The following is a 12,598-nucleotide window of genomic DNA, read 5'->3' on the forward strand; positions in this document are numbered from 1 at the left end:
TGAAAGGTTTAATCTCTCTTAGACTTAGATTAAATGGGTTCAGTGAAAGGATGAATTCCTCCTTTAAATGGATGCTAGAATGTCTTATAAATCTAAAAGATCTTTATAAATCTAAAAGGTAGATGTTATTTGAATTAAGTTTATGTTTTGTTTTATTTGCAGAGAGTTAAAAATCCATAAGAAGAAACATCACATACAATGCCCCCAATCCACCAATCTAGGAGCCGTAGCCCAGATCCTGAAACCAGACCTAAAAGAAGAAGACACAGTAGTTCTAGTAGCAACAGTAGTGATAGACGGTCATCAAGTCCTTCAGTGAAGCCTAGTAAACATAGTTCTGGATGGACTCGGTCCCGGTCCCGGTCCCGGTCTCGGTCCCGGTCCCGTTCCAGAGAGAGAAATGGGTTTAAACATAACAATGGAAATCACCACAGTCCCTCCAGATCAAGAGACAGGGATTTTAGATCCAGCCAACGAGATGTGACGAACTATGGAAATCATGATAAATCACGTTTTGAACATTACGATAAAAGAGAGGAAATTATTCGTCAGAGGCAAGAAGCCTTCATATCCAGGTTTGTGTTCCATTAACTACCTCCAGACTGGGATCACAAATGTGCTTATTTAATAATATTAATACTAATGTTTAACAGTTAATATAATACTGTTTCCATATTTTTGAATGTAATATGTGTATTCTGAAAGTAAATTGGGTAGTATGCATTTTATGTGTATACCTAACAGTAACACCGATTACCAGTTCATCTATTCACACTTTTTGTGAGCCCACCTAATCCATTTTTATGATTAGTGTCTATAACTACCTTGCCTCAAAACATCTACAACAACAACAACAACAACATTTATTTATATAGCACATTTTCATACAAACAGTAGCTCAAAGTGCTTTACATATTAAAGAATAGAAAAATGAAAGACATAATTACAAAAAATAAATCAACATTAACATCGAATAAGAGTAAGGTTCAATGGCCAGGGGGGACAGAAAAAACAAAAAAACTCCAGACGGCTGGAGAAAAAATAAAGAATCTGTATTCTTTATCTGAAAAAGTGTAGCTCAAAGTGCTTTACAACAACTTAAGAAAAAATTACAATGATCTTCTTCTTCTTTCGGCTGCTCCCGTTAGGGGTCACCACAGCGGATCATCTTCTTCCATATCTTTCTGTCCTCTGCATCTTGTTCTGTTACACCCATCACCTGCATGTCCTCTCTCACCACATCCGTAAACCTTCTCTTAGGCCTTTCTCTTTTTCTCTTCCCTGGCAGCTCTATCCTTAGCATCCTTCTCCCAATAAACTCAGCATCTCTCCTCTGCACATGTCCAAACCAATGCAATCTTGCCTCTCTGACTTTGTCTCCTAATCATCCAACTTGAGCCGACGTTCTAATGTACTCATTTCTAATCCTATCCATCCTCGTCACACCCAGTGCAAATTTTAGCATTTTTTAACAGTGCTACCTCCAGCTCTTTCTCCTGCTTTCTGGTCAGTGCCGCCATCTCCAGCCCATATACCATAGGTGATCTCACTACCGTCCTGTAGACCTTCCCTTTCACTCTTGCTGATATCCGTCTGTCACAAATAACTCTCTTCTCCATCCATTCCACCCTTCCTGCACTCTCTTTTTCACCTCTCTTCCATAATCCCCATTACTCTGTATTGTTGATCCCAAGTATTTAAAATCATTCACCTTCGCCAACTCTACTCCCTGCATCCTCACCATTCCACTGACCTCCCTCTCATTTACACACATGTATTCTGTCTTGTTCCTACTGACCTTCATTCCTCTCCTCTCTAGAGCATATCTCCACCTCTCCAGGGTCTCCTCAACCTGCTCCCCACTATCGCTACAGGTCACAGTGTCATCAACAAACATCATAGTCCACGGGGACTCCTGTCTAATCTCATCTGTCAACCTGTCCATCACCATTGCAAATAAGAAAGGGTTCAGAGACGATCCCTGATGTAATCCTGCCTCCAGCTTGAATGCATCCGTCACTCCTACCGCAGACCTCACCACTGTCACACTTCCCTCGTACATACCATTTGCAACTCTTATACTTCTCTGCCGCTCCTGACTTCCTCATACAATACCACAACTCCTCTCGAGGCACTCTGTCATATGCTTTCTCCAGGTCTACAAATACGCAATGAAACTCCTTCTGGCCTTCTCTATACTTCTCCTCCAAAACCCTCAGAGCAAACATTTCATCTGTGGTGCTCTTTTTTAGCATGAAACCATACTGTTGCTCACTAATCATCTTAACCTAGCTTCCACTACTCTTTCCCATAACGTCATGCTGTGGATCATCAGTTTTATCCCCCTGTAGTTACTGCAGTCCTGCACATCCCCCTTATTCTTAAATATCGGCACCAGTACACTTCTTCTCTACTCCTCAGGCATCCTCTCACTTTCCAAGATTCCATTAAACAATCTGGTTAAAAACTCCACTGCCACCTCTCCTGAACACCTCCATGCTTCCACAGGTATGTCATCTGGACCAACAGCTTTTACATTCTTCATCCTCTTCATAGCTGTCCTTACTTCCTCCTTGGTAATCCGTTGCACATCCTGATTCACTATCTCCACATCATCCAAACTCTTCTCTATCTCGTGCTCTTCATTCATAAGCCTCTCAAAGTACTCTTTCCATCTGCTCAACACACTCTCGTCGCTTGTGAGTACGTTTCCATCTTTATCCTTTATTATCCTAACCTGCTGCACATTGTTCCCAGCTCGGTCCCTCTGTCTAGCCAATCGGTACAGGTCCTTTTCTCCCTCCTTAGTGTCCAACCTCTCATACAACTCATCATACACCTTTTCTTTAGCCTTCGCCACCTCTCTCTTCACCTTGTGCCTTATCTCCTTGTATTGTTGTCTACTTTCTGCATCCCTCTGACTATCCCACTTCTTCCTTGCCATCCTCTTCCTATGTATAATCTCCTGTACTTCCCCATTCCACCACCAGTATTCCTTTTCCTTTTTCCTCTGTCCAGATGTCATGCCAAGCACCCTTCTTGCTGTCACCCTTACTACATCTGCTGTAGTTTCCCAACTGTCTGGTAATTCTTCACTACCACCCAGTGCCTGTCACACCTTCTCCCTAAACTCAACCTTGCAGTCTTCCTTTTTCAAGTTCCACCATTTGATCCTTGGCTCTGCCCTCACTTTCTTCCTCTTCTTGATCTCCAACATGATCCTACAGACCACCATCCTATGCTGCTTAACTACACTTTCCCCTGCCACCACTTTGCAGTCTTCATTCTCCTTCAGATTGACTCTTCTGCATAGGATGTAATCTACCTGTGTGCATCTTCCTCCACTCTTGTACGTCACCCTGTGTTCCTCCCTCTTCTTAAAATACATATTCACCACAGCCATGTCCATCCTTTTGGAAATATCCACTATCCTCTGACTTTCTTTATTCCTCTCCTTGACACCATACCTACCCATTACCTCCTCATCTCCACTGTTCCCTTCACCAACATGTCCATTGAAATCCGCTCCAATCACCACTTTTTGTCCCTTGGGTACACTGTTCATCACTTCATCCAACTCACTCCAGAAATCTTCTTTATTATCCATTGCACACCCAACTTGCGGGACATATGCATTAACAATATTCATCATCACACCTCCAATTTCCAGCTTCATAATCATTACTGTGTCTGATACTCTTTTCACCTCCAAAACACTCTTTGCTTTGACATACTGTTCTTTCAAAATAACCCCTACTCTGTTTCTCCTCCTATCCACACCGTGATAGAAAAATTTGAATCCATCTCCAATCCACCTGGCCTTACTCCCCTTCCATTTAATCTCTTGCACGCACAATATATCAACCTTCCTTCTCTCCATCATATCGGCTAACTCTCTCCCCTTACCAGTCATACTGCCAACATTCAAAGTTCCTACCCTCAGTTCCACTCTGCCTCTGGACACGTCTCCCCCCTCTTCTTCTTCTCCTTCTTCTTCTTCGGCCAACAGTAGCCCGATTTCCACCAGCACCCTGTTGACTAACAGTACTGGTGGCGCTTGTTGTTAACCCGGGGCTCGACCGATCCGGTATGGAAATTTGTATTGTTGTCTGCATATTTGATTTGGCAAAACTTTACACCGGATGCCCTTTCTGATGTAACCCTCCCCATCTATCCGGGCTCGGGACCGGCACAAAGAAACACACTGGTTTGTGCATCCCCTGTGGCTAGGTTAAAAAATTATAAAGGTAAAAAAACACAAATAAAAATGAAGCAATCCCTAATGAATGTATATTAGTGCTGGTATCCCTGTTGTCATTATTCTTTTATCTATTTTATGTACTCTTAATACCATTTCTCTCTTACATGAGTATATACAGTATATTTTATCAGTAAGTTTGATATTTTTTGGTCAAGATGTCTCTTAATGCCTTCATATATGTATAAAAACGGGTTCTTTCTCTTAGACGCCTTAACAACATTAGTACTTTAACATTACTTATTTCATGTTAAATTAAGAGCGTTGAAGACATATTTCCCTACTTGCCAAGTCAGTCTTTGGCATGGCGAAATCACAAGTATTTGAATATAATTTTTTTTCCCCATCTTAGGCGATTGCAAGAACGTGAACGAATTGCAGAACTGGGAGCCCCTGAAGTCTGGGGACAGTCCCCAAAAGTTCCAGAACCAGAGTAAGTATTGCTTATTTCTTCGGTACTTAATTTGCTTTTTAATCTTAATCAAACTTGACTTAACTTGATATAAAACATAGAATGTTTTTATTTATTTGAGAAATTCATAAGCTCTATATTTATTATTGACTTTGACTTTTTAAAATAAATTACTTACATATTTGCAGTTACTGTTGTATTGGTCTTGATGTAGATATTTTAAGATATACAATATGCACACTTCTGGAACACCTTCTGGAAACTAGCTGAGTCACAGTCTGTTAATCTTTTAATTATATAATTCAATAATAAGTGTGGTTTGTTTAGGTGCTTTAGTGTCTTAATTGGTAAATACCAGCATGATTTCTTAAATGAAGCTGCAGTAACAAAATACATAGAGTGATTATGTCAGTTACAGTGCATTCGGAAAGTATTCACAGCACATCACTTTTTTCACATTTTGTTATGTAACACCCTTATTCCAAAATGGATTAAATTCATTTTTTTCCTCAGAATTCTAAACACAACATTCCATAATGACAACATGAAAAAAGTTTACTTGAGGTTTTTGCAAATTTATTAAAAATAAAAAAACTGAGAAATCACATGTACATAAGTATTTACAGCCTTTGACATGAAGCTCAAAATAGAGCTCAGGTGCATCCCGTTCCACCTGATCATCCTTGAGATGTTTCTGCAGCTTAATTGGAGTCCACCTGTGGTAAATTCAGTTGATTGGACATGATTTGGAAAGGCACACACCTGTCTATATAAGGTCCCATAGTTGACAGTTCATGTCACCAAGCATGAAGTGAAAGGAATTGTCTGTAGACCTCCGAGACAGGATTGTCTCGAGGCACAAATCTGGGGAAGGTTACAGAAAAATGTCTGCAGCTTTGAAGGTCCCAATGAGCACAGTGACCTCCATCATCTGTAAGTGGAAGAAGTTCGAAACCACCAGGACTCTTCCTAGAGCTGGCCAGCCATCTAAACCGAGCAATCGGGGGAGAAGGGCCTTAGTCAGGGAGGTGACCAAGAACCCGATGGTCACTCTGTCAGAGCTCCAGAGGTCCTCTGTGGAGAGAGGAGGACCTTCCAGAAGGGCAACCATCTCTGCAGCAATCCACCAATCAGGCCTGTATGGTAGAGTGGCCGACGGAAGCCACTCCTTAATAAAAGGCACATGGCAGCCCGCCTGGAGTTTGCCAAAAGGCACCTGAAGGACTCTCAGACCATGAGAAACAAAATTCTCAAGTCTGATGAGACAAAGATTGAACTCTTTGGTGTGAATGTCAGGCGTCACGTTTAGAGGAAACCAGGCACTGGTCATCAAACAGGCCAATACCATCCCTACAGTGAAGCATGGTGGTGGCAGCATCATGCTGTGGGGATGTTTTTCAGCGGCAGGAACTGGGAGACTAGTCAGGATAAAGGGAAAGATGACTGCAGCAATGTACAGAGACATCCTGGATGAAAACCTGCTCCATGGCGCTCTTGACCTCAGACTGGGGCGACGGTTCATCTTTTCACCAGGACAATGACCCTAAGCACACAGCCAAGATATCAAAGGAGTGGCTTCAGGACAACTCTGTGAATGTCCTTGAGTGGCCCAGTCAGAGCCCAGACTTGAATCCGATTGAACATCTCTGGAGAGATCTTAAAATGGCTGTGCACCGACGCTTCCCATCCAACCTGATGGAGCTTGAGAGGTGCTGCAAAGAGGAATGGGTGAAACTGGCCAAGGATAGGTGTGCCAAGCTTGTGGCATCATATTCAAAAGACTTGAGGCTGTAATTGCTGCCAAAGGTGCATCGACAAAGTATTGAGCAAAGGCTGTGAATACTTATGTACATGTGATTTCTCAGTTTTTTTATTTTTAATAAATTTGCAAAAACTTCAGATAAACTTTTTTCACATTGTCATTATGGGGTGTTGTGTGTAGAATTCTGAGGAAAAAATGAATTTAATCCATTTTTGAATAAGGCTGTAACATAACAAAATGTGGGAAAAGTGATGCACAGTGAATACTTTCCGGATACACTGTACATACATGTATTCATTTTAATTTTGTAGGTGAATCTGCCATTATGCAGATTGTTTAAATTAATAATCTGCAAAAGTTAAATATTATTTTAATATGATTAATTGGCTTAGTTTGTGACTGTTATTGATTTGATAGTTAAGTAAGGCTTTGTAAATATAAAAAATCTTATCTTTATATGTATTGACTTTTTTCATTTTATAGTTCAGATGAGCATACTCCAGCAGAAGATGACTTTAAAAACCAAAGTAGTTCAAACTCCGATTCTGAAGGTACTTTATTTGCTTACATTTGGAATAGCCCCTTAAAACATAATTGTTTATTATGCTTCATGTGACGTTTTTCTGTGGTTGCATAATTATACCGTACATTTTCAAATCCCTATTTTATTATATTTATTGTTTTATTATTACTTGTTGATAAGTGTAATTTTAGAAATAAAAGAAATAACATCTGTATCAACTCGTGTACAGAGGAAAGCAAAAAGAAGAAAAAGAAAAAAAGAAAGTCCAAAAAAGGGAAAAAAAAGAAGCAAAGAAAACACAATGATGATAGTGCTAGTGACTCTGAGAATAGCTCTGAAGGTAAGATTTTTGAAAACATGCGATGCTCATCTGCTGTGACGGCTTCAATGCTTTATTGTAAATGTTAGTTAAGTACTACCTCAAATCAGAAAAAAGTTGGGATGGTATGGAAAATACTAATAACAATAACAAAAAAAGCAATTTTCTGAAATTTACTTTGAGTTTGATTTCATTGCAGACAGTATGAACCCAAGATATTTCATGATTTCATGTTTTGTCTGGTCAACTTTATTTCATTTGTTGATATACATCCATTCCTGCATTTCAGGCTTGCAACACATTCCAAAAAACATTGGGACGGGGGCAAATTAGGGCCAGTAATGAGGGAAAATAATTAAATAATGATGTGGTTTCAAACTAATGATTGTCATCATGATTTGGTACAAAAGCAGTATCCATGAAAGGCTGAGTCTTTGAGGTGCAAAGATGGACAGAGGATCTCCAGTTTGTTCACAAATACATGAGAAAATTCTTGAAATGTCTAGAAACAACGTTCCTCAAAGAAAGATTGGAAGGGATCTGCATATTTCTCCCTCAACAGTGCAAAATATCATTAAGGAATTCATGGAATCTGGAGGAATTTCAGTGTGTAAAGGGCAAGGGTGCAAGCCTAAGCTGAACACCCATAATCTCTGATCCCTCAGGCGGCACTACAATAAGAACCGTCACTAATCGATAGCTGATATAATCACATGGGTGAAGGATTACTTTGGCAAACCTTTGTCAAGCACTTCAATATGGAGTTACATACACAAATGCCACTTAAGGCTTCTTTTTTGCAAAGTAAAATTTTATGTTAACCATGTCCAGAAGCAGCTTTGACTTACGTGGACTCGGAGTCATCTAAAATGGACCACCACACAGTGGAAACATGTATTGTGGTCAGGTAAATCAGTATTCCAGATCTTTTTTTGGAAGAGATGGACACAGTGTTCTCTGGACTAAACACCAAAAGGAATATCCGGACTGTCAGTGCCATTGGCAAAGGTAATGTATACTTCTGTGATGGCAGCATTAATGCAGAAATGTACATTGAGATTTTAGAGCAAACTATGCTGCCATTAAGACAACATCTTTTCCAGGGACACCCTGCATTTCTCAACAAGACAATGTAAAACCATATCCTGTATACATTGCAAGGGCATGGCTGTGGAAGAAGAGGGTATGGGTACTGGACAGCCCTGCCTGCAATTGTGACCAGTAGCGAATGTGTGGAGAGTTTTGAAACACTGTTGCACACTGAAAGATGCATTTACAGGAAGAATTGGACAGAATTACACCTGAAACTCTTCATTGCTTGGTATCCTCAGTGTCAAAATGTCTTTTTATGTGTTGTGAGAAGGAATGGCGACATTTCAAAGTAGTGAATGCTTTACTGTCCCAACTTTTTTTGGAATATGTTACATGCCTGAAATGCAAGAAGGGATGTATATTAACAAATAAAGTTAACCGGACAAAATTTGAAATATCTTGGGTTCATACTGTCTGCAATGATGTAAAAGTTAAAGCAAACTTAAGAATCACTGTGGATTTTTTTTTCTTTGCATTTTCCATACCATCCCAGTGTTTTTCTGATTTGGGGTTGTGTATTCAAAATGTACTTTATATGACCAATAAATGTAGACTCACTTATTTGGTTTATTTAAATTATTGAACATTGTTTTATTATAGTTTATCATAATTTACTATGAGAGTACCTATGCCGGATGTGTTTAAGCTATACCCAGCAACCACAATAGTCATCCTTACGTTTTCATCCCAAACTATTATTACTTCTTTATTTAATCTCGAGAATTTGAAAAACACACCAGTCAGGCTTTTAAGTCATTGTTTAAATGAAAAACATTTTTCTTTATAGCTTAGGGGATGCAAAACCAAACTCCTATAAACAGCTACCTTAGCTGCAGCTGCTGAAGTAGAAGATGCCTGAAATGCAGTGGTTTGCAGCTAAGTTAATTGTGCCAGTTTAGTATAAAACACTTATTTTTTACTTTATCTTCTCTTCTGCCAGGTGTACCTGGCCTGTGCTTTATGCTGTTGCAGTCTATGTGTCAGTACAGTACTTTATTATTTCTAGTTTAATTCCCAATGTGAACTTTATTTAGTATTTTGAAAATCTGTACTCTTGTCTAAACTATTAAGAGTACTATGATAACTATTAAGATGTTACCAATGATTATATGGTTTCCTGTCAATTCAGTATGTATTACTGGTATATTAATAAAGTGAGAAAATTGACAAAAATGAAATAATGAACATCCTACAATGACCAGACATGGTTAGTGTCTATTGTACTGATCTTCTGAAGTGTTCTTTCACCTGCCTCATCGAGGCTCTTTCAGCACAGCCCTTACTTCCTTTCATATAGATAGAGTTTTTATATGTGGTTCGAGGTGTCTCTTTTTTGTCTAAAATGTATACTTACAGTATTGGATGTCAAAATATTTTCTTCATTTATCTTCTGTCCAACTTCTGCTGAAGACTATTATGGGTTGTTGAGGACAATGTGTCATTGTGTACTGTGTATTACTTGCATCATTTCATTTACACTATATGTCTTTGCATTGTTTTTTTGGATAATAGGGCATGTGCTCCTTTATTGCTAATGTGTTTTTTTTTATATTACATTAGTGGAAGATGACAGAAAAAAAAAGAAGAAAAGAAAAAGCAAGCATAAAAAGTAAGGTTTTCTTTATAACACTTTTTCACTAAAATGCTTTTACTAAAGAATGTAGTGACTATTTAACCATTAACAATTACATTGATGCTTCCCAGCGAAGGTTTTTTTTGCATCATTCTTCATACTGATTTACTAACTTTGGTGGATTGTGATAGGAATAACCTGGTTTGGAAAGGCTTCATTTTTTTTTAAATTCTGTTGATACATTTATGATATGTTTGAAAAATGAGTAATTTATTCTATCACACTGTGCCCCATTATGGGTTGATAGCCAGATAAAGTATTTATTTTTCAGTAGTGGGGAAAATCCAGCAGAATGGATGTTGTCTTTCTTCTTGAGACTAAAGTTATTAATTAATAATGAATAATAGAATGGTTCCAGTAGAAAAAAAATACTCAGGTCTTCAGTTCAGATTAAATGAAAGTTAAATGTAAAAATTAGGTATACAGTAATCCCTCGCTATATCGCGCTTCAACTTTCGCGGCTTCACTCCATCGCGGATTTTAAATGTAAGCATATCTAAATATATATCACGGATTTTTCGCTGGTTCGCGGATTTCTGCGGACAATGGGTCTTGTAATTTATGGTACATGCTTCCTCAGTTTGTTTGCCCAGTTGATTTCATACAAGGGACGCTATTGTCGGATGGCTTAGAAGCTACCCAATCAGAGCATGTATTACATATTAACTAAAACTCCTCAATGATATACGATGTGCTTCCCCGAGCGGATTGTTTGCTTTTCTCGGTCTTTCTCTGACATTCTCGCCTGACGGAGGGGGTGTGAGCAGAGGGGCTGTTTGCCTAGAAGATATGGACGCTACTCTAAGAAATGCCGCTTTATCGCGGTGGCCCAACAGCACGTATTGATTTTTTGATTGTTTTTCTGTCACGCTCTCTCTATCTCTCTGACATTCTCTGCTCCTGACGGTGCTCGTTTGAAGAGAAGATATGTTTGCATTCTTTTAATTGTGAGAAAGAACTGTCATCTCTGTCTTGTCATGGAGCACAGTTTAAACTTTTGACTAAAGGGTGTTATTTCATGTCTAGAGGGCTCTAATAATGTTAACAGTGTGGGAGGGTTTATAAGGACTTAAAATATATAAAAATAACCATACAAACATATGGTTTCTACTTCGTGGATTTTCACCTATCGGGGGTCTGGAACGCAACCCCCGCGATCGAGGAGGGATTACTGTATTCATGATGAAACTTTGTTACTTGTTTATATGACATAACTATTTTACTCACAAATTTGGGTAATTTCTCTCTTCAAACAGAAAAAAGTCAAAGAAGCGAAAAACTAAAAAGAATAAAAAAGAATCCAGCAGCTCCAGTAGTGAACAATCGGAAGAGGAGGAAGATGATCCCAGAAATGAGATTTGGGTTGAGAGATCTAGTACGTATTACTTAGAAAATTGTGGTTAAACATGCTCTCTATCATCTGATTTTTTCATAAAATTGTCTAACTTGAATTTTAGTTTGAAATGGACCAGTCAAAGACTCCTAGATTATCATATTAGAATATTATTATATAACAAAAATAGAGACATTGAAGAATGTAGTAGTATTCTTTTATTAATTGGTTGATCTTTTGCAGATAACCATGAGGAGAACTTTGTTGGTCCTGATGCTCCAATTACACACATGTCACAGGATGACAAACCTTTGAAGTATGTAAGCGTTGTCTCTTTTTGCATGAAGATTTTATCAGTGTTGTTTGCCTACAGTACCATCCAAGTTTTTATTTTTAGAAATTTACTTTTGACAAATATTTCACTTTGACTTAATTGAATTAATTGTTAAAAAATTAGATTTTCAATAGAAATACTTACCGGAGGAATGTGTGTATGTTACTTTTGAAATCCAGAGAATGGTGATGGCTGTTAAGGGCATCGAATACTTGCATATCATGATATATCAGTTAATAGGCAAATTAACATTGTATTTTTGTTTATATTGCCTTTTCATAGAGTGTATGCAGTTGTTGTTTTTGTGTAAATGTATACATTCACACCTACATTGCGAGAAATGCAAAATAGCAATTGGAATATATTGTAGCAGATCATTGACACATAAGTTCATCACTAATAATTTTTAATCTTGAAAAATTTTGAACTCTCTTTTTCTTCTAGTTATGGCCATGCCCTGCTCCCAGGTGAAGGAGCAGCTATGGCTGAATATGTTAAAGCAGGAAAGCGTATTCCTAGAAGAGGTGAAATTGGTCTGACAAGTGAAGAGATTGCATCGTTTGAGCATGCTGGTTATGTAATGAGTGGGAGCAGGTATGACTTGTGTATTTTTGACATGGCCCTGATGATTGTAGTATTCAAATAATTATGGTGTTTATTTCTTTATTTTTTTGTCCAAGTACTTTGGCTGTCTGCTACAAGTTAAAGAGTTACAGGTTTGGTCCAGCCAGTTGTTTATTAGTTATAATCACACCTTTAAATGGATTCTAAATCAAAACCACTATTTCCCCATTCCTGCTGTTATTTTATTAATCTAATCTTCCATTAGCAGTTTACCTGTGTTTCTAAAGAAGTCATAGTGGACTGCCTCAGTAGCTCTTTAATAAAATAGTTCTTATTTTTAGCATCATCATAGATGTTTTACTGTACAT

General features: G+C 38.3%; 1 protein-coding gene across 2 annotated transcripts in view; it reads left to right on the forward strand.

The window, feature by feature from the left end:
- Positions 1–12,598, forward strand: part of LOC120537270 (NFKB activating protein) — a 28,250-nt gene that overhangs the window by 13,608 nt on the left and 2,044 nt on the right. For both annotated transcript variants that reach the window (XM_039766085.1, XM_039766086.1), the window contains exons 2-9: positions 163–575; positions 4,611–4,691; positions 6,916–6,983; positions 7,185–7,295; positions 9,927–9,975; positions 11,256–11,374; positions 11,576–11,648; positions 12,111–12,260. In XM_039766085.1, coding sequence (XP_039622019.1) covers positions 199–575; positions 4,611–4,691; positions 6,916–6,983; positions 7,185–7,295; positions 9,927–9,975; positions 11,256–11,374; positions 11,576–11,648; positions 12,111–12,260 — 1,028 coding nt within the window. In that variant the 5' untranslated portion in view covers positions 163–198. The remainder of the gene's footprint in view (positions 1–162; positions 576–4,610; positions 4,692–6,915; positions 6,984–7,184; positions 7,296–9,926; positions 9,976–11,255; positions 11,375–11,575; positions 11,649–12,110; positions 12,261–12,598) is intronic.

The sequence above is a fragment of the Polypterus senegalus genome, chromosome 10 (assembly GCF_016835505.1).
Source record: "Polypterus senegalus isolate Bchr_013 chromosome 10, ASM1683550v1, whole genome shotgun sequence".
NCBI classification, from domain to species: Eukaryota; Metazoa; Chordata; class Cladistia; order Polypteriformes; family Polypteridae; genus Polypterus; species Polypterus senegalus.